Source organism: Mirounga leonina, unplaced genomic scaffold, assembly GCF_011800145.1.
Source record: "Mirounga leonina isolate KUSES-001 unplaced genomic scaffold, KU_Mleo_1.0 Mir_98, whole genome shotgun sequence".
NCBI lineage: Eukaryota > Metazoa > Chordata > Mammalia > Carnivora > Phocidae > Mirounga > Mirounga leonina.
The window spans coordinates 3,158,317-3,181,698 of NW_023270921.1; the positions used below are offsets into that span (position 1 = coordinate 3,158,317).

The 23,382-nt window shown below is 36.1% G+C and overlaps 1 protein-coding gene across 1 annotated transcript in view; it reads left to right on the plus strand.

Annotated features, from left to right (window-relative positions):
• The window catches only part of LOC118006687 (NADH dehydrogenase [ubiquinone] iron-sulfur protein 4, mitochondrial), a 117,388-nt gene extending 94,911 nt beyond the window's left edge, over positions 1-22,477 (plus strand). The window contains exons 4-5 of the mRNA XM_034999444.1: positions 1,390-1,463; positions 22,258-22,477. Of these exons, the coding sequence (XP_034855335.1) occupies positions 1,390-1,463; positions 22,258-22,361 (178 nt within the window). The 3' untranslated portion in view covers positions 22,362-22,477. The remainder of the gene's footprint in view (positions 1-1,389; positions 1,464-22,257) is intronic.
• The last annotated feature ends 905 nt before the right edge of the window (positions 22,478-23,382 follow it).

Here is a 23,382-nt window from a genome sequence, read left to right on the forward strand (position 1 = left end):
GCTCCCTCCTGATCTCAGGGTTGTGGGATCCAGCCTTGCGTCGGGCTCTGTGCTCAGTGGGGAGTCTGCTGGAGATTCTCTCTTCCTCACCCTCTGATCCTTCTGTTCATTCCCTCTCTCTCAAATAAATCTTTAAGAATACTGGGGGCACCTGGGAGGGGCTCAGTTAAGCCTCTGCCTTTGGCTTGGGTCATGATCCCAGGGTCCTGGGATTGAGCCCCACTTTAGGCTCCTTGCTCAGCGGGGAGCCTGCTTTCTCCCTCTCCCTCTGCCTGCCGCTCTCCCTGCTTGTGCTGTCAAATAAATAAAATCTTTAAAAAAAAAAAAATTACTGGATTGTATTTATGTTGACATTTCTGTTCTCAGTATAAACTATCAACTGAGAAATCATGTGTGCTTTGAAAAGGAGGGATCAATATAAAATTATTTGTTACTGGTACTAATGCAGCTAACCAATGTGAAGCTTTTTCTTACAAGGTGGGGGAGGGAGTATGGTAGGAATACATATCATTTATAGGGATCTCATAGCAGCCCCAGAACAGTAACCATAGTAGAGGACTAAAACTTCAGTAGCAATAATTTGTAGATCTTCATTTCAGTGAGGGCTACTTCCTGTATATTCTCTCCTGTGTATATCTCGTATCTTTCCATTATCCATATTACTTCCTAAATCTTACTTTTTTACTTTAACATTTCTAAACGATATTTCACAGAATGTACCTATATTTGCCTTTGAGAGATTCATAATAAACATTTGTAGCAAACAGTGTTTTTACCTTTTTATAAATGTACTAGTAAAAGTGATATTTCTGAAATTATGTGATATTTTGTGCATTTTGTGAAGGTTCTGTGTAGACTTGTAAACATTATCACTATCCTAGATTGAAGAACTCAATTAGATGTTAATTCTTGGAGCTTAATTTTTTCATGGGGCCATTATGCTTAATTATTGTCTGTAATGATGGAAGGTTCATTTAGATGTTATTGCCATCTATTTTTTGGGGTAATGATGGTACCAACAATTGCACTCACCAGTAAATTTCTTGATATTGAATTTGTAAGGTCCATTTGAGAATTCTGTTGGGATTTTTTTTTAATTCAATTTAATTTTTAAGAGTTGAATAAATGATTTTATTCAGGACTAAAAATTGCTGAATGTCTTTGCAGTTACAGATTTTTAAATTTGACAGTACAGGTTAGAATAAACTCAGGTTAACACAGGAAAAGATATTCAAAAAGTTAACAGTTTTAAAATAAGGTATTTCATCAGTAGTATACTTATCTGATACTATAGCAGCTATTTATTTTCTGAACATTTTACTTTATGCTTTTATTTTTTTTTACCCAAAGCTTAATGTTAAATCCTGGAAAAAAAATTGTTTCTTACAGGGCTGATCCCTTGTCCAACATGGTTCTAACCTTCAGTACTAAAGAAGATGCAGCTGCCTTTGCAGAAAAAAATGGTATGTTTGGTCTGTTTTTGTTTTGCTTTGACAAATGAAATCAAGATAGGATTTTATGTTCTTGACCTTAATCAAAACCAGTCAGGAATATAGAATTTGAGTTGAAAGAAATCCTGTAGTCTAAAATCCAGTGGTTTTTAGATTTTTTTTATACTATCAGAACACCTCCCCCCTCCAAAAAAAATCTAAAATGGAATGCCCACATAACATGTAAAAGCCAAAATGCTCTAATTAGAAGTAGAGGCAGGGAGTAAAACTACTTCTGCTCCTACCTTGTTCATGGCTCCCTCTGCAAAATCACTAATACATTGTTTTTAAACTGTATTTGAATGTCTCATAAAGCAGCCTATTCCAGTTTTGAGACCTCTGTTTCTTTTTACTTTGATCCAAAATCTCAAGTCTATAATTCTATGTAATAGCTCTTTATTTGGAAAATAGTTACCATTACCTTATTCTTAAATTTTCCTTAAATTACCTTACAGTTCCTTAAAGTACCTTAAAATTTCATGTAAGCCTAGATGTCTGTGGGCCACTTTTCTAGATATGGTGGGTATAGTACCAAGCATAATCTCAAAGCTATAATTAGATTAATGCAGCCTAAGAGAGTATTAGTTTTTGAGATAGCCACCTAAAACTGTTGTTTATATTGATATTCCTATCAACAAAAATACAAATTTTTTTTTCTCATTTTCTATTAAGCTATGCAACATGGTAGTGAAGAGAGGCTTTGGAGTCAGTCCAGTCTGAATTCTGATCCTTATTATGCTCCTTGGAAGCTACATGATTTTGGATTAATTTCATAATGGACTTAATGTTTTCTCATTGTTGAAGTCATGATACTTAACTCATAGTGTACCTAGTCTAGTACCTGATACAAAATAGATACTTACTGTTTGTTCTGACCCTTTCCTCTCTCCATCTGATATTTCTGCTATTTTTCCCTCATGGATTTACAAGCACTGCTGTATGTTTGTACCTAATGCATTCTTCTGTTCTAAATGGTCAGTTGAATTTGAATCTAAATTATATGAGATAGTGTCTATTTAAGTATATTTTTACTTTAAGGCAATATGTAAATATAAAAGACTATTAGTGTTATATAACATATTTGACATATAAATGTGAAAGCTCCATAAAGGTTATTATCTAAGATACTTGCTTTTTAAATATTTTACTTTTTATAGCTTATGATTAAGAGTGTGAAGCCAAACTGCCTGGGCTTGGATCCATGTTGGTCTTTTACTATTTGTATGTCTTTGTGTTTCCATTTTCTCCTGTGTACAATGGGCATTGTTATGAGGATTGAATTAGTTAATAGAAGTGTTTAGAACATAGTTAAGTAAGAACATAGTTACGTTATAATTGTATATAAGTTTATCCTATTCTTTTTAGACTTTAAAATCTAAAAAAAAATTTTGTAAGTGAAGCTCCTTATTAAAACATGTTCTTGGCAGTTTCGAAATTTCTTAATTACATAATTATTCTCAAAGTGGTCATAGTCTTTAAAATATTAATTTGATTTAAATTAAATTGTTTTTTAATTAAACTGTAATATAGCTTATCAAAAACAGTTCTATTAATGTTTTCCATCTTTGCAGCCTACCATATTTCATGTCTGACACCTTGAAAATTATTCATTTGAGGCCTGCAATGTGAGTTTAATAACAGGAAATCTAATTAAATTGTTAAATCTCTGGTTAATGTCTAAGTGGTCACCAGGACTGCATGACTACAGTTGCTATGTGAATTGCAGGTGTGAACTAGCCACTGCTGCTGTTGAAATTTCTGCCTCCCTGGGAAAGAAAACTGAGGAGCATTATCAAAGTCAATAGACAGTATAACTTGAAAAAGCTTAATGGACAGTATCTTACAATACTATAGGCTAACAGTGGATCAGGAATTTTAACCTACATGTTAGTCACTGCCTTATCCCCAGCACCAAGCATAATACCTACATAATGGACATGGGATATGTGGTAAAATTACTTTCTAAAATACATTCCTCTACTCAAGAATTTGAAGCCAGTCTCATTCCTGGGAGAGTTCTCACTGATTATTCCACCCTTGGATTCACATAATACTTGTGATCTGCCTCATTTATTTAACATTCGGCATTATAGATCATTATATGTAAAGAGACTTTATGTATAAAGTCCTGTTTCTCTAGTTACTGAGGCAGTGAGGCTAAGCATATCATTGAAATGGTACAGAATCATGGGGTGGAAGATCTTTTCCAAATTACCCACATCTTATCCATTCTGATTTGCCTCTTTTGGGTAGGTGGATAGGATGGGGACATTCAAAAGGTTTCCCTCTCCCCCGACACCTAACATCATTTTGTTGTGAGCTAATGCTGTTGAAGGTTGGGTGAACCAATGTTCTGGTTAGTGAAAGCATTAGAAAAAAATGGTTTAGAAGTTACTAATATGTAACAACTATTGGATTCAGAGACTAGTAACTAGGGTTCTCATTCCATAACTGTCTGCTTTATAGATCTTGAGCAAGTCACGTTTCACTATACTTAACCTTTGATAAACATGTCTCTTCCTCTTTGAAATGAGAAATTGGATTGGTTAATACTCAAAAACTATAGACTTAAGGATATTAAGCTCATGGGCCCACGTATATTTTTATTTCTTTACTTTGTAGCCCAGTAACTTATTATATTCTCTAGAGGGAAAATGTTTTTGTTGATATAGATGATTCTGTGTTGATAATAAACAAAAAATCTGGCAAAAGTTATCCATTTAGGAGTATTAAATGTTTGCCTTTCAGTAGTGTCAAGAAACAGGAGGTTGGGGTAAAGCTGCCTCAAAAAAAAGATAGTTCGTATACTCAGGGACTATTCTGAAAATGAACAACTTACACCTTTCATCCCCTTCTTAGGTTCCTTGTTTTCCTTACTTTTAAATGGTTTTATTTTTATCTTTTTATGATTTATTTTTTATTTATGTATTTGGGAGACAGGATGAGAGAGAATGAGAGGGGGTTAGGGTTAGAGGGAGAAGCAGATTCCCCGCTCAGCAGGGAGCCCGGTGGGATGGTGGGGACTAGATCCCGGGACTCCAGGATCATGACCTGAGGGGAAGGCAGTTGCTTAACCAGCTGAGCCGCCCAGGCACCCACTTTTAAATGTTTTTGGTTTTTTTTTTTTTTAAAGTCATGACCATCATTTCCCTTGACAAAAAAGGGAATCTTTTATTGACATAAAAGATTATATTATAGAGAATCAGTACAGTGAAGAACAAGATTTTCAGATTCATTTGCTTCCTAGAAGTTTTTAATGCCTTCTATTACCAGACTCAGGTAATAAGTATCATCATCACAATGTTTTTCATAAGTACTAAGGCCAGAGTTTGTCACTCTACTAAGTGCTTTTCATTCGTCCCATTTAATCCTCACTGAAACTCTTTGAAGCAGGAACAATTATCCCCATTTTGTAGATCAAAGAAACTGAGATTTTAGAGACATTAAGTAACATTAGCTTACAAGGTCATTATACCTGTAAGTGAATGAACAAGTTTTATTTGAACACAGTTGTATTCATTCATTTATGTATCGTCTGTAACTGCTCTTCAGCTGCAATAGTAAAATTAAATATTTGTAATGGAGACCATAAGGCCCCCAGAGTCTAAACATATTTTCTATTTGTCCATTTACAGAAAACATTTATTAACGCATGGTCTAAACCATTGTATAAAAATATATATATGCACACAGTCTTAATACCAAGACCCTTTGTTCTGTGACATTTTTCTAAATCCAAAATACTCTTTATGCAAACATCTTGAAGGGCCTCTGCTTAAGAGATACTCTTCTCAACTGATATTCAGAGTTCTTCACAGGGGCACCTGGTTGTGGCTCAGTTGGTAGAACATGCAGCTCTTGATCTTGGGGTTGTGAGTTCAAGCCCCACGCTGAGTGTGGAGATTACTTAAAAATAAAATCTAAACAAACAACAACAACAAACAAACTTCTTCACAATATAAACACATCACTGAAGCACTGACCTAGCTTTATTTTACTATGTCCCAACTCTTTGTCCTGCTCTTATCCCCAGGCTTCTGTATTTTCTTTCATCTACAACCTTACTCATGTTGTTCCCTTTCTCATCCTTATTCCTGCCAAGAACTACAACCTAGCCTTTAGAATACAGTTTAAACATTAACTCTTTCCTGCTCCCTTTTCTTATTCCCCTTTCCCACCTCCATCTCCCACCCCTTACTGGATGTGCTTTCTCTTTAACTTACGCAATTTTTTTCTTTCTTATAGCTTTTATAGTACAGTTTTGTATTTTTTGTATTGCATTCCATCAGACACTCTTGTTGCTGGCACTGGGTGGGGATCAGTAGTTAAATAAGGCATGTCCTTGTACTCAAACTGTAATATTTTATTCCTCCTACTGGATTATAAGCACCTACATGGAAAAAACCACCCAGTCCCACTCATCTTTTAATGTGCTCAGTAAATATTTGGTGAGTTTGAACTGTACATTTAGTGATGTTATATTCTCCAAATCATGTTTTAAACTTTTTAAAAATCACTTTAAATTAATTTGGTTACTTGTTCTGTCTTTCAGAAGAAGTTACTTCCCTCTAACTGGAAATCTGGAGAAAGAAAATTATAGAATGATTAGCAGTTTCATATATTTTAGTGTGTTTGTAAAATATAACCAATGTTTCTCTGTCTAATGTGGTGCTTATCCTGAGTTTATTAACAGATAATCATAAGTACACTGGAATATACTTGTTTATTTCATAACGTTGGGGCTGTTTTCCAAGGCATAAGTTATTTGTTCTAAACTCTTTTTTAAGGATACAGAGGCCTAGAAATTAATAAAACAAACAAGACCAAGATCACTCACATAGCTCTTAACTGATAAGGCCCAAGTTCGTAGATTCTAAGTTCAGTATTTTTTATATGATACTATGCTGCTAGTAGATCTTAAAAAAATCATCATTATGATGTAGGAAATGGTTGGGGTTCAGAGCCATGGCCAAGAAAGAATTCTTGAGACATCTTTGGTGTAAAAAGGTGGTTTTATTAAAGCATGTGGACAGGACCCTTGGGCAGAAAGAGCTGCACTGGGGTTGTGATGGGTGACTGATTATATACTTTCAAGTTGGGAGGGGGTTAGGGACAGCACAAGCCTCTAAGGAATTTTGGAAACAAGGTTTCCAGGATCCTGAGGGGGCTAGCTATTGTAGGAAAAGGTCATTTATTACTGTGTGGTAAAAACTCAGTCCTGAGACCCTTCAGATATGTATCAGTGGGCCATATGCTTGGAGGGTGATTGCTGAGTATCGTGGGGGTGGGGGTAGAGGGAAAGGAAGTTTTCAAAGGAATTTTTATATGTTAAAGAAGACTTACAGGATCCTGGGGGGTCGGGATAAGATTGCCATTTGCCTTTAGCAAAGTGTCAACATGAGGCATCTAAGCTCTGCAAGGAAGGTCACTCTGTTTCAAGGACTTGTCAGTGGACTGTAGGCAGTAAGGAAATTTAATTTTTTTCTTTTGCCTTTGTTTCCCACATCAGTTAGGTTAGCACTGTCCAATATGGTACCCACATGTGACTGTATAGCACTTGAAATGTGCTGTAAGTGTAAAATATATACTGTATTTCAAAGACTTGGTATAAAATTATCTAAAGTTTCTATATTGATTACATATTTAAGTGATAATATTTTGGATATATATTGGGCTAGGGAAATATGATTAAAATAGATGTTACATACTTCTTTAGTCATTTTTTAAAGTGGCTACTAGAAAATTTAAAATTATACTGGGGCACCTGGCTGGTTCAATCAGAAGAGTGTGCAGCTCTTGATCTTGGGCTTGTGAGTTTGAGCCCCACGTTGGATGTAGAGATTACTTAAATAGATAAATAGATAAATAAACAAACTTTAAAAAAGTAAATTTAAAGTTATATGTGATTCACATTATGTTTCTGTTGGACAGCACTGACCTATATAGTACTTAGCAGTGCACAGAATATACATCCTATACATATTCTAAACATATTCTAAATATTTCACTAATATATATTCTATAGTGAATATAAGAAATATGATAGCAGGAGAGGAAGAATGAAGGCGGGGAAATCAGAGGGGGAGATGAACCATGAGAGACTATGGACTCTGAAAAACAAACTGAGGGTTCTAGAGGGGAGGGGGGTGGGAGGATGGGTTAGCCTGGTGGTGGGTATTAAAGAGGGCACATGTTGAATGGAGCACTGGGTGTTATACACAAACAATGAATCATGGAACACTACATCAAAAACTAATGATGTAATGTATGGTGATTAACATAATAAAAAAAAAGAAGTATGAAAACCTTATCCAACTTTGGAAACTTCACATTTTATATTTTTGAGAAACATAGTTCTATTCTTTATTCTTACCCGGTATGAATCAAGGGTAAGTGGAAACTCTTATGTTACATGTAATATAATAATGAAATAAAATAGCTAAAAGAGACCTATATTATACCACAAGATCCCATTAATCACCCATTTTTCATTTCTTAACCATATAAGGTATTGTGCAGGTTCATCTTTTTATATAAGAATTTTATGTAAGAATATATAATTTCTGAGACTAAAAAGAAGTTCTTCCTGCTATTAATAACTCCTGTAACTACCCCCTGCTTCTGTTTTGCTTAGGTCTCTCTTCTCACCATATCTCACTTTTTCAGAGGGCTGATTCTGTGAAATTAGGGGGTGGGAAAAAAGATTGAATGCCCTCCCTATGGCTTTTCCCCCTGCTCCCTACCTTCCACTCCCCCAAATCTTAGTTCTCAACCTCCCCCAACATACACACTAAGTAAAGAAAATATAAATACTCTGTGTCTTTTGGCTTTAACCCCAGGGCCTCATCCTGAAGGTCTCTGTTTGAGCTCAGCAAATATTCCAGAGGAACTCTTCAAAGATAACCTTTCTTTGTAAAAAGAGAAAAGAGTATCTGAGGTTTCCTCTGAAATGTAGATGAACCTCACTTTAGTTCTTTGTGTACTGAAAAGACCCACCTTTCTCACCCATTGTGGCTTTTGTCTTTCCTAGTGTTTCATGATAGGGTTGAGGGCGGGGAGGAGAAGGAAGCTGCATCACGGAGAGAGGAGGAGTAAGATAGTTGTGGAAAAATGTCGATGGTAGAAGGCTAGGACCTACTACCATTTACATGCTAATGAAAACCAGAAATGGCCTTTTCCCCGTTTGATCTGATTTGAAACTTTGTGACTTTCCTTTGGTAGGTCATTTTACCCCCTGTGTTTTTCTCGTTGTTGTTAGCTGTAAAAACTCTTTGAAATTCTCAAAATAGGGGAGGGTTTCTTTCAGGAGTGGGAGGATAGAGGATAAACTGTGAAACTGCGTTCTGTCCATAGTGGGTCTATTGGGGAGGAAAACCCGCCTCTGAAGTAATAGAAGGTAGAAGCTCCAGGGGAGGAAGCAGACAGGTCGAGCCCTGGATTCAGGAAAATAAGGAGGTAATTGGAGTTTGCAGCCCAGGACTTAGAATTATTCCAGAAGTAGACCCAGCAGCAAAGTCTGGATTTCCACCTAACTTAAACCTTCTAATGAGGGCCTCAACCTCACATTCAGTCATCTGTTAAAAAGACACCTTTGTTTCGAAAGCTAAGAATCAGGACTCCTAAGATATAAAAATTTGTGTTAAAGGATTTTTTTTATTCATGTGATATAAAAGAACTAGGTAGATGTTATAACCAGTTCAAAGTAAAAGTCAAAACAGCACAAATGTATGTGGAAAAAAGGAATGCAAATGGAGACAGATGGAGGTTTTGTGGGGGAGGGGCAGTTAATTAAATCACTACCAGTGGGACACAGGACATAATTTGCATATCTATCAGTCATACAACTTAAAAAGAGATAAAATAGCTGAAAGACAAGGAATTACGCTGAAATCTGATAACCTGGAAGGGAAAGGGCATACTATAGATAATGCAGTTTTCTACTGAAACAGAATTTGTTTCTACTCTTCTCCTTTTGTGATTAAAAAAAAAATCTCAAAGATTATTTATGATCACAAAATATTGGGCTAGTATTTGGCCTGAGTATTTATTTAGGTATAGCAAGAATGAATAATCTGCAACTGTAGGAGAGGATAAATAATTTTCCCTTTAACTTTATAGGTCTTGACTGAGACCCCCTATAATTAAAAGATGTAACCAAGAAAAACCAACAGAAGTTTAATAACATGTATACCTCCTATATACCCGGGAAAACTGATAACTCCAAAATGGCCCTTGCCACCACCTTAAATACCATCTCCAGATAAAGACAAAAGATTTGGGGAGCGGGCGCTCGGGACAGCCTTGGGAGGTTATTAGGCAAAGCACCATAAACAAGGGTATAATTTGTTATGCAGACTTAATTCCAAGGCTTTTCCATTGGTTGAATTTCCAGAGTTTTAGTCATCCTCCTCTTCCTAGTACTGAGTGGGAGACACCTTTACAAATGGAGATTTCTCTTATAAATGTTAATTTCCCTCATAAAAGGGCACTTTCTTCATTTTTGGAGATTTCTCTGTGTTTACTGCTTTTTGAAACTTAACCAGCTCAAAATCCTTATGCCTAAAACGTGTTTTTTGGGAGTGGAAGTTCTGCTCTTTACCACATAAGCTTTCTTTAAGTTTGCTTTGCTGAAATTTTTCATAAGGAATCTCAAGACTTTTCACAACAAATAACTTTCCATCAGATTTCTTCTGTGATGCCTATTAATTTGGGCAAATTTTTCCTCCCTTCTTAAGGTCCCTAAAATATCCTAAGATCCTCAAAGAAAGGTTCCTTACCATCTTGGGGAACTTTGTAATTTGTTAGCCTGGAGCCATGCCACTTTCCTGGAAAGATTTTGTAAACTTTAGTTCCTTAAAAGTGTCTGGTCATATCAGATTAAATGAGTATCATTGTCAAATATGTCAATCTAGGTATGGCCCTCGTTGCATAACCATTGTTAACACTTATTTTCTAATAAAAAGGAGGACATACTGAACATGTACAAATAACTATATTGCCATGAATATAAGAATATTCAGCAAGGGTTCCCTAATTCTGTAGGGGTCATGCAGGGAGACTAATCATTTACAAATGATAACAAATTTTAGTTTACAAAACACTGTCTATTAAATTGTAGATACCTTAGGAGAAAAGGGAAAGGACTTCCTTAAATGCCCAGAAAATAGAACATTGAAACAATATCAGAAATACTCCAAACAGAAACTACATTCAGCCCTCATTAGTGCATTCAGTCCTATATAATTCTTGTTTCACTGAATCATAAATTTATCTGCCGCTCAACTAGAGTTCTGGAAGTCCTGACTCAGTCCACTAGTGTGGTCTTAGAATTATTATGCCATCATAAGCCTATACCCAAGAATACCTAACAGTCCTCCTCCACAGAGCTCTCAGGCTGTCTTTATTGAAGACAAAGCACTCTGGCCTGAACTGATTTCAGGAGCTTTCAGGGTAACATCAGAGTAAAACAAACAAATCTATCCCTAAATGATAAAAGATTTAAGATGGCTGTAATTAACATTATTGGTAAATTTCAGAAATGAAATATAAACAGTCATAACAAGAATAATGCAACTTAAAGTCATACCAAAAACATTATATACAAAATATCTGTAATATTAAAGCCTGGTTTCAAAGAAGACAGTGAATGTGCATCTAACTTATAAAAATGGATGAACATATTTACAGAGAAATAATAATAATCCTGAGATGTAATATACCCTGAATGTGCCAAACATATAGTAAGAATATACCAGAAATATGTTAAGAAAATCAAGTAAAGAGATTCAGTAAGTCTGGGGAAGGTCCTAAACATTTGTATATTAATAAAACTCCATTGATTAGTGATATGTATTCCCAGTTTACATATACTGGCCTAGAAGATACGAGATCCAAAGTACAGAAGATGCAGCCAAGTTGTGTTTTTAAAGATAACTGAAATTGTGTTTGATAACCTACACTAATATCGGACAAAGCAGTACTGGGGCTCTGATAAATAAAACATGGACAGTGAGGGCACTGAGAATGTATACTTAGCACATAGCATAACTATATTAGTAACATTTTACCCATATAGATTTAACCTCAGGAGAGCTAAGCATCTCTTCTGACTTGATAGCTCTTATAGTACCACTCATCAATAGTATCGTGTCAAGTAAACCTAATTATTTTCAGTATCTCTCTTTTCATGAGGTTAAAAGAATACATCCTTTTGATAGTCCCAGAGGCCTTCTGGGGAAATCTTGAAAATAGTTTTAGGTACAAAGATAATCTGAATCTTTTAGTTTACATTTAGGCTGCTATTTTGGGGAGGCAAAAATTTAAAAATGTCAGTAGATTTGCACACTTAGGATAGGAATAGGATCGTAGGTACTAGACAAACAGTACTTGACTGTTCATTTCAAAGGGATGATAAAACTTACAAACGTAAAAGGTAACATGACTGTAAAGATCCTGAGCTCTTAGGGAAGTCATTAAGGACTTAAAGTCTGCATATAAGGTTATTCTGGCAAGCCGCAGAAACTTTGAAATCTAGGCAGATTAGACAAAAAGAATAACCCTTCATGTTGTAAGTAGAGGCAGTAAATAGTGAACTAATGAAATAAGCCCACCTAAACTGAGCAAACTTTGTAAGATTTTAATACATTTCAGAGCTTTTCAGATTTTTTGGACATAACTGTAAGGCAAATAAAGCTTTGTTTTTGCAAAGCTTATATAACTTTCAGTATCCATTCAGGTTTTGTCTTTCACCATTCTCTTTCTCATTTTGGACATTTACTTTAGGACCTAACTGTGGAGTGACCCGACCTGATAGGGTGGCCGCTGCAGTGCGGGAGGTGTAAGAATTCACCCAAAGCAGAACAAACGGTGGGCAAGATAGCAAAGGAAAAACTGGGACAAGGGGCTAGTGAGGGACCAGTTATTGGCAGAGTGAGGGAGTATGGAATTTTCCCTTTTTTGGTAATCTTTGGAACTGTGCCTGGTTATAATTGGTCAGTTAGGGCCTGTGGCTATTTCCCGGTAGGTCGCTTAGTGAGCCTGTTTGCATGCAGCTTGGTGGTCACTCTGGGCCCCTTTACCTTGATCAGGTTTCTGTTGTTCAAGTTGGTTGCCTAAAAGAGGCCTCTATACTAAGTATTCCCTTTTTCCGTTGGTAAACAGAAACACATCTCATTACCTTCCATACGAAGTTATACCTCTTTGCCACTATTGCTCCTAGGAGAATCTCATATATATTAATTATGTCTTTTAACCAAAGTTAACTCTGATTTCATAGAGAAAACTGAGAGCTAGATCATTGAAAACTGTTACACACTGATATTTAAGTAAACTAGCAAAACTTACAAATTCACCTAACAACTTTCTACAACCACATGCAAGACTCTTTATAGTCGGACTTCTCCAAGTGGCAAAAAAGAATGTGTCCATTAACAAACCCAAAGATACAGCCTCTCTGTACCATATAAAAACACGAAGCAAAAATATATAAACTTAAATTTTTGCTTAGTAATCAGTAGTTCAGTATTCTTAGAAATGATCTAAATATCTAATAAATACCCATTAACATCATCTAAGCTTTTTTTTTTTTTTTAAGATTTTTATTTATTCATTTGAGATACAGAGAGAGAGCACACGTAGTGGGAGAGGCTGGGGGGAGAGGCAGAGGGAGAGGCAGAAGCAGGCTTCCCACTGAGCAGGGAGCCCGACGTGGGGCTTGATCCCAGGACCCTAGGATCATGACCTGAGCTGAAGGCAGAGGCTTAACGACTGAGCCACCCTGGCACCCCCATCATCTGAGGTTTTAAGTTAACCTAAGATCTTGGAAATTAATTTCCAAAGTGACATACTACAAAACTTAGTTACTGTTAAAATTACCAGAATGAAGAATCATTTTGGATAAACACAAATTTATAGTTTTTAGGATTATAAACATTAAACAGAAGTAATGCTAGCTTATTTGATCAGTAAACTTATATAAGTTTAGAAACAACATATTGAAATAGAATAAAGATCTGTGCTTGGCATATTTAACACTAATAAACTAAAGAAAATACAGCTTTTATTAAATAAAAATTATTAAATTTGTTTGCCAAAGATCACTTATATATATATTTTTTAAAGATTTATGTATTTGAGAGAATGTGTGCGTGTGCATGTGCATGTGCACATGCCAGTGGGGGGGGGGGTGGAGGAGCAGAGGGGGCAGTGCTGAGCTCAGATCCTGATGCAGGGCTCAATCCCACAACCCTGAGATTACGACCTGAGGCGAAACCGAGAATTGGATGCTCAACTGACTGAGCCACCCAGGCACCCCATAGATTGCCTATAATATTATATATATATATGTATTTTTTTTTGAAGTATTTATTTATTCATTTAAGTAATCTATATACCCCATGTGGGGCTCGAACTCACCACCCTGAGATCAAAAGTTGCATGCTCTTCTAAGCAAGCCAGGTGCCCCAAGATTCACCTATGTTATTTGTACTTGAATTCTTAAATGTTCCTTAGGTCTTTAAGAATTTTTTTTTTTTTTTTTTTTTTTGAAAGAGTGAGAGTCCCAGCAGGGTTGGGGTGGGGGCGGGCAGAAGGAGAGGGAGAGTATCTCAAGCAGACTCCCCGCTGGGCCTAGAGCCCACTGGGGCTCAGTCTCACAACCCTGATATCATGACCTGAGCCGAAATCAAGAGTCTGATGCCTAACTGACTGAGCCACCCAGGCACCCCAAGAATACCTTTTTTAAATCTGGCACATTAAGACTATTTAGAAGTTGAATTTCCTTGATTTCTAAGAACTGTAGGAATTCTTATACAAGCACTTATTTTTTCCTATAAGCTAATCAAAATAGAGCCTAAGAGATTTTACAATCTTAATTCATTAATGACATGTAGAGGTAGAAGAACATTACCCATACATATATAATGAGAAGTAAAGACCCTTCTGAATTAACAGACATGTAGACAAGACCAGTAGTCACACAGTTTATAACTTCAGTTCTAAAATTTCAGTCATGGGTTAACAGTTAACACAGAATTATGTCCATACTAAAGAGCTGTTCTCTTCTCAGTGAGTACAAATTCTTCATTTGTTTGAGCTCAAATAGACTGCAAAGACCAATAGACCAGATTTTCTGTTTTTTTTTTTTCATCCTATTTAGAGAATAGCTCTCTAAAACCAATTCCCAAACTTAGCAGAGAGCAAAGTTAAAAATAGAAAACATTGAATCAGCAAAATTCTCTTATATTTGCCTCTTGGGGCCAAGAAAATACATACCTGAGCTTAAAATAAGGTATACCACTTCTGGTGAAGAAGTTTGCCAGGCTTTGGCTGGTGGATCTATTAGGTGTCTCAGTGGGACTTCCAAAATTGTGAAAAGAATATTTCCTTAAAAAGATAAAATCATGACTCTAATACATAGATAAATACATTTTTAAGAATTTAGTTTACTCATGAAATGAGGGAACTAGGTGGATGTTATAACCAGTTCAAAGGAAAAATCAGTAAGGCACAAACTTATATGGAGTAAAGGAATGTTGAGATGAATTACAAGTGGAGACCAAACTGGTTTTTCCAAAGGGGGTGGGGAAGAGTCACCAGGCAGGACAGAATTTATATATCTGTTAGAGTTGGTTCTTGTCACTCATGGTAGTTATGATCTCTAAAGTCACAAAAAACACTAATGAGTACTGAAATACTGCTCCTAAGAAAAATACAAAGTTAGATTCTTTTGAGACTCTGATCGCAAAATTTTGTCAACCAATCAATACATACATAACCTTTTTTAAATGTGATTCTGTTCAAACGTTTAAAAACACCTTATTTAATGTTTATTGTTGATTCATGAACATTGAACTCATAGCCAGCAGCACTGTAACTTATGCCTGAATGAAGCTTATCTAACATATATTGGTACATCAGAGCCTTCTTGTCCTTAGGAACACTAGAAAGTGCTAGAGCACTACACTTGTGGGGCCATTTTAAACATCAAAATCATCAACAGGAAGCACAAAAATGCCCCTGTAAATGGACCACGAAAAGGACACTTGTTTACAGTATGCGATCTGAAACAAGAAAGCACAGAGCATTACCTTGCTTGACCTCAGCTGGGAACATGTACGTTGAGTGACTCAAATTTCCATTGCTCTGTGCATGTCACTAATGACCATGGAAGCATTGTGAATATTGATTTGGGGGTTACAGGTAAATTTTAGTGAACAGGCAAATTCACAAATACAGAATCCACACCTACATCTTACAGGGTTTCAAAATAACTCAAAGACCATAGTCAGGGCTGAGATCTGGTATGCCGTAGACACCATAATTTTCTGTTGAAGCCCCGATTTTTTTCTTCATCATTCTTTCTTCTCAATCCCCAGTCCAAGGTACTGGCTGTCTTTGTGGCCAGGGAAATGTTCAGCCTGACTCCTGAACTGCTGAGACTCCTGAGAGACAGACAGACATGCTGGGTGGGGAGAGAGATTTAGATTCCCCGTTGGAGGTCTGAAATAATTTTTCTCATAGAGATAATGTTATACATGGTGGCTTAGTCAGGTTCCTAGTGTATTATGGGTTAAATGGGATTTGGAAATCCCTATGCACAGACCACACCCAAACCAATTACATCAAAATCTCTTGAGAGTGATTTTTGGACCTTTACCACTGTTGTATAGTCTCTTTCTCTAGAAAAAAATGTGTTCTCAATTTCTAATGACTGATTTTCACATGTACTTTTGGAACACAAACCAGTTTATTTTGTGGCAAATTCTGAATAATGTGGTTCCAATTACTGCCTTGGAAATCAAAATAATACTGTATAGCAACTATATTATTTGAAAAGATAAAATTTAAGGGGCCCATTGACTATCACATCAAAGGTGGGATTTTTTTTTTTGAGGTGTTGCAGCTGTGGCAGGTGTGGGGTGTTACTAATCTTTCAGGTGCCTCACATTTTCACCTTATATGCTTGTTTAAATAATTTTATGTAATTTTCGTGGAAAGAATTGCTTTGCCAATGTATCTCAACCCGTTATTTCTCCATAATATTTTCTAAAAGAAGATCTAAGATACTTTCAAATTAATCTGAACCTCCTCCCCCTGCCAAATACTAGGTGCTTGGGAATTTCAAAGTAGAGGGACTTCTAAAATGAAATTCCTCAAAGACTATCACAGCCCCCAACCCCCTTTAAATTATATTTTAAAAGTTTATGCTTTGCTTTTACCCAGGCATAGTATGGGTGCACAGCCTGGTGAAAACCCTTGAAACCTTCCAAGTATCCACATACCTTGCTGTGGCTTCCCAAAGCCTTTTCTATTCTGATCCCATACCTCTGTTAGCAGCAACTGCGAGTTATGTCATTTTGTGCCAAATTATGCAGTGCTTCTCGATTTGTACACAGATGGACAGTAGGAAAAACCATTAAACTATTCACTTCTGAACTAATGTCAGGGTTTGAGATTAGATTATTACAGGAGAAAGACATTTTATAGGACTTGGACCAAGGTTACTAGAGGTAACATTTCACAAGCAATAAAAGCACTGATGAACATTTCTCTGTATTTTGCCTTACTGAACCATAAATAAAATGGTTCTGTAAATAAAAATGAATGGAATTAATTTTCTGTCTCATACATAGAATTCACAAGTTAATTGTCATGATCTGGTTTTGTTCAGAGACCTTTTGTGGATGTATTTTGGTCTTTAATTTTGGGTTTTGGGCTTTTTTGGGCGCATTTGAAAGATTATACCAAACATTCATATCATAGGAAGTAGAATATCTCAACCACAGTCTGGAGATCAACAAAATAAATGGGCATCTTTCCAAAAAAGAAATTGAGCATGAGATATTACAGGTCACATTTTAAGTTTACTACAGTATTTGCCAGAGGTACTTCTCTGATACTAGGGCTTAAAGATCAAAATATCTTTGTGAAAGCATTCCAGTGTGTGAAACAGCAAAGGGAGTCAGCTTCTCATCATTTAGGTGCTGGTGGTTGGATTTGTGGTTAATCCGTGCCATATGGCTGCTCTCCTCAGTGGGATGTGACGGCAGCCCTAGGAGCTTACCCCATTCCTGGGGCAGCTGCTTTGGACTCAGTTGCTTTGATCTTCTTCTGTTGCACAGCTGGGAAGAGTGAAGGCTGGTTTTCAGTGTCCTAATAGAACAACATATTGGGACCACTGTCATAGACTACACCTTGATTTTGTATAAGCGTTCTTCAGAGAATGCAAGTGTTTTCACTTCCATGATCTCATTCAGAAACTTGAGTTTTTAAAAAAGTTTAGTGTTGAAAATTCTTACAGCAACTTAACATTTCACAAAATTCCATTCTTAAATTTTTACATTCTATTTCTTGCAAGTTACATTATGTTCTTTCTTTTTAAGAACAACTTTCACATAGGAAGTAGAAAAGATAAGCACAGTTCATGTAACTTATCCATTAAGTACAAATGTTTAATGTCCTTTCAATTGTTGTTATTTTTATGGTTTATTTTGTCTTTTTAGCTAAAGCTCACTGCTTGCTCCAGTAGCCTTTATATTGCCACAATATTACAAAAAATAACTTGGGAAAGATTGTGGTATGAAGTATACTAGGACCAATAAAATCGTTTATCCACACATTGTAAGGTAAACACTTTGGAGAAGGATGCTTAGAAATGTGGTCAGATTCTTAAGAGTTCCCCCCAAAAGAGCAAATTTTCATCCCAGCATCAGTCCTACCTAGAAAAGTTTTCTCAGTGATGGATAGAAAATCCAAAAGGAGATTTATGTAGACCCTGAGTTGAGTTTCAGTCTCTTGTGAGTTCTCATTCTAATGAGATTATACCTCATACCCCTCTTTCCTTTTACTTAATCAGAGAAGTTATAAGTTGCTTGTGCAGGTTTGGGAGCAAAGTTGTTTCCCACAGAAAAATGTGAGGAAAAGAGATCCCCCCCCCCCCCCCGCCCCATACATCCTAATAATCATTGGTGGCTGTGGTAGAGCAATAATGTAGAGCTGGATACTGTTAGCAAATGCTAGTTTCTTCCATGTATGTTTTTGTTTTCCCAAGATGCTTTGCCCGTCCACATTCCAGTCCCTATGATAATTCTATTTATTGTTGTTACCACCATCAACAGCAACTATAATCTGGCTCACAATTCCCAAGAGCCAGGTCACTCCTTTGTTACCAGGAGAAAACCCAAACCAGTTGTTCTTTTATGTGTACAAAATCCCAGTCTTCTCACATTACAATGACCCTGACAGCATTTTGAGACTACATGAGCAAAACATATAATAGAGCTATGTCTGCATTCTGACACAGTAAAAAAATTTTCTTCTCCCTGGTGATTGAAAGACAGATTAACCATGTAAATGAGAGTGATTATCAGGTATATGTTCATGTATAATACCAATTCCTAAATATGTCCAAGTACTTTATCATTTCTTCAGTTCCTCTTATAATGTTTTATTGGGCTGGAGAGTGTGTTGGGAAGCAGGGGTGAGGGAGCATAGGTTCTCTCACCCATCACTTGGCAAGAAGAGATCATGGAGGCCTTGGATAACTTACCAACAATCATTATAACCAGACATAGAATCTACACTAGAAACCTTTTCCTTTCTCCACAACCGGGGTGGGGGTGGATGGACATATGGCAGACATAGACTTAACTTTCCAGGCATTCTTGAAACAGTTATTTTCAACACATTTATAAAAATTAAGAGGGGGGGATTACAAAATCACAAAGATTGAAAGGAAATGGGTGAAATAGATAAAAATTGAAATTACAAGATGCTTTTAAAGAAATGCAGTTTTATTTTTGAGGTGGTTAGGTACATAGCTTTAAAGTCAGCCTTGGTTAAACCCTGACTTTGCCACTTAGCCATGTGGCTTTAGGCTGCTTATTTACCTTCTCTGTGCTTTATTTTTCCTAAATAATTAAATATAAAATTGGGGCATATAAAATGCCTACTTCATAAGCCAAGCAACCTATGATCTCAGTTTTAAAATTCTATAAAAAGGGGCGCCTGGGTGGCTCAGTTGGTTGAGTGACTGCCTTTGGCTCAGGTCATGATCCTGGAGTCCCTGGATCGAGTCCCGCATCAGGCTCCCTGCTCGGCGGGGAGCCTGCTTCTCCCTCTGACCCTCCCCCCTCTCATGTGCTCTCTATCTCTCTCATTCTGTCTCAAATAAATAAATAAAATCTTTAAAAAAATAAATAAATAAAATAAAATAAAATTCTATAAAAATACATTTAAAGCACTTAGCAGAGGGCTTAGAACATGCCTCAGGCTCTTTTCCCAGACATCCACACGGCTAACTCTGATCTCCTTCAGATCTTCAGTCAAATGTGACCTTCTTAAGGGGAGGGAGAGTTTCCCTGTGTACCCTCTCTAGAATGTTTTTTCTTTAGTGCTCATTAGCATAAAATATGTATTTTTAATCATAGGTATTGCTGTATTAGCATCTAGTATACCATGCATTTACTTATCAATTTCTTTTCTGCTAACTTGAAGAAGTTTGGGAATTTATTCACTGCTTTACCTCTGGTGTCTCAACAGTCCTTGACACAGAGTATGCAATCAATAATATTTATTAAATGAATAGCAAATGCTCAGTAAGTATTGCTATACCTGCTTTATTGAATTATTTTTTATAATTAACAGCATCATTTGCTGGTTAATGTAGGAAGTGCTTGAGAAGTTTATAATGTTAAAGTTATCATGTTCAGGTCACAGCATTAATTTGCTTACCAAAATTCCTTTCTGTATTTAATTTCAAAATTAGGGGTTTCAATGTGATGGAAATTTTATTTACTTTAATGCTTCACTTCATATAGAAGATGTGTTACCAGAAAGTTGCAAATCAAATTTGAGACAGAATAGCTTATTTATCAAGTGCTTGCTATAAACCACAAGAGACACAGTATTAGTTAAAGCAAAAGCTCCAGAATCAGATTCTTTGTTTAAATCCTGATTCTGTCCCTTTCTAGCCAAGTGAGCTTGTGCTAGTTAACCTCCACTCTGTGCCTCAGTTTCCTCAGTTACATAAAGGAAATAATTAATTCATATAAAGGTTTTAGAAAAGTACCTTTTTCATAGAACTCAATAAGTGATTGTTAAGTGCCAGGTATTTTCTAAGCAATTCACATGAATAAGCTTGTTTAATCCTCATGACAACCTATGAAGTAGGTACTATTCTTAGGCCTGTTAGTAAAGTTTTTGAAATGCAAATAGCCACTTGTTAATGTACTTATTTTATAGGTTCAGGTCCTCTTAAAGTAAGACATAACTTTCTGATTTTTTTTTTCCTGTTTTAATGGATTAGAAAGTACTCAAAACTTTACTCCGTTAAAGTAAGGTTATGTTTAAGCAAGTAAATTGAATCAATATTTTCTCTCCTGGATTCTGATGTTTCGTTTGTATTTTTAAACCATTTGTTTCATTTGCTTTCCTGCTTCTCAATTTCCTTATAGCACATAGACTTTCTTTGAAGATGGAGTTCTAGCAATGGAATTATTTCCTCTTTTTGGACACTAAAATAAGCAGTAGTAGCAGTATACTTTGATGACTTGATTTTTACAGGCTTCACTTTTGTGGCAAAATTGCATTCTAAGGGGCTAGTGAAATATAAGCTTTTGTGGCAGCAAATATTATACCCACCAAGAGGCACTAGAACTCATAACAATTCACAAGATCAAGAAGTTTACTTAATGAGACATGTAATAGTTTGGACATTTTATACATGACTGCATGATTCAGCAGCCATGGATCAAATGTTTCAAGATGAGTTATTTGAAGAAAGTCCTCAGATAGAATGATAAATTATAGGGATGGAAAATGAATCTTACGAAGAAAAGTAAAAGTTACAGAGGTTGCTTGGACTAGGGAATAGAACAATGACTTAATTATATCTTCAAGAAGGAGGATGTTGAAGGATTGTCCACCTTAGAAGAACTGAGGAACTGGACTTAAAGCAGAAGACATGGGCATGAATAAATCTAGTTTTCAAAATTATAAAACACTGAGAAGGGCATTGGAGAGAAGATACAAAGACTCCCAGAAGCAGACAGTTTAGGCCAGTAGTTCTCAAGCTTCTGTGCATAAAAATCTCTCAGGATCAATAGTTAACGTACAGATTCCCAAGCCCCTACCAGAAATTAGACCCAATGAGCCTTTGGTCAGGCCAAAGAATTTGCATTGTTATCAAGTACTTCCATGGGATTCTAAATAGATAGCCGTTGCTGAAAAAAGTTTTTGAATTTAATCAGTAGCCTGTCAAAGCCCAGAGAGCAGAACCAAATAATCTTTTAGGTCTACTCCGACTCTGTCATTTATATAGGTAACTGTACATAGATATGTACACATAACCATGTATGCTTTTCTGTATTGCTTTTAGCATGAGCCTTTAGAAAACAGTGAGACAGATTATATTGCTCAGTGTTCCCACTGCAGTTATTAAAGAAGACGCATATTAAACCACATAGAGAAATAGAAAATTTTACATGAATATGTAACCATCAGTAATTGAATAAGGAATATTGAGCAAGGAGAAGTCACATTATGGGTTACGCTCTTGAGATATAGTTAAATCATCTTCAGGCACTATTTTGGACCCCCTTGTCACACAGGATTATAAGGGAAAATATTACTAAGTATTTATATTTCAGATGTGCTGGCATGTACTCCTCATGATAAATGAACATTAAATTTATGAAAGCTTCTGCTTGCTTTGCTCTTGAGGTATCCGCTCTAATTCTGTTTCTGTGGGTTTGTTTTTGTTTTCTAGGGTGGAGCTATGACATTGAAGAGAGGAAGATTCCAAAACCCAAGTCCAAGTCTTATGGTGCAAATTTTTCTTGGAACAAAAGAACAAGAGTATCCACAAAATAGGTTGGCACTGACTATATCTCTGTGCTTGATGGTGAATAAAGTCAGCTGTGCAGTATTTATAGTCCATGTATAATACATCTCTTAATCTCCTAATAAATTTGACCTTTAACCACAAATCCATTTTGTGGTGCCTATTTTAAATGTTTTTTGATGTCTCAAAGTGAACATGTTTCAGTTTCCTATTTATAGAGGAGATTTGAGGTGATCATACCTCTAGGAAGTTTCAGTACTTAAAATCTGTTAAAAGGAATGCTTGAAATCAGCTGCAACATTGAAGTTTTACACTTGATTCTTTATAGCCATTCTCAAATTAATAGTGTTTATAAATTACCGGCCATCATTATTATAACACTCTCTTAGAAATTCTTTTGTTTTATCTGAGGTTAGAGAAATTCAAGATTACATTGCAATCTAATAAACCCAAATCTCATTATTGAGGTTCTCTTCTTTTTAATTTTTTGGGGTTGGGAAGGAGAGGAAGAGGGAGAGAATCCTAAGCAGGCTTCACACCCAGCCCAACGTGGGGCTTGATCTCACAACCCTGAGATCACCACCTGAGCCGAAATCAAGAGTCAGACGTTTTAACTGACTGAGCCACCCAAGTGCCTCTGAAGTTCTCTTCTTTAATTAGAATTTTATATTCTCTAAGATTGAGTCTGAATCTGAATGAACTGTTCCATACTAAACTCTGCTCAGAAATTCAAATTCATGACTGTGAAGGGTTCAGATGAAGATTTTACATTCTTATGAATTGAAAGATTCCAAGAAAATAATCAGTTCGTTATTAGAGAACTTTTTGTATTCACTGTTGTTTTTGTAAAATAGACATAGATATATGTTCTTGTTATGTCTCTAATCACTTAGGTCATTCCATATGATGTATCAAGCACATACTCCTGTCAGTCTCTTCAGTAATCATTCTGTACACTAATCTTCATCATAATTCTGTTAGGTAAGCACTATTATTTCCCCCATTTTGCAAAGACATAAATCAAGGCCTAAAAGGACTAAATAACCTGCT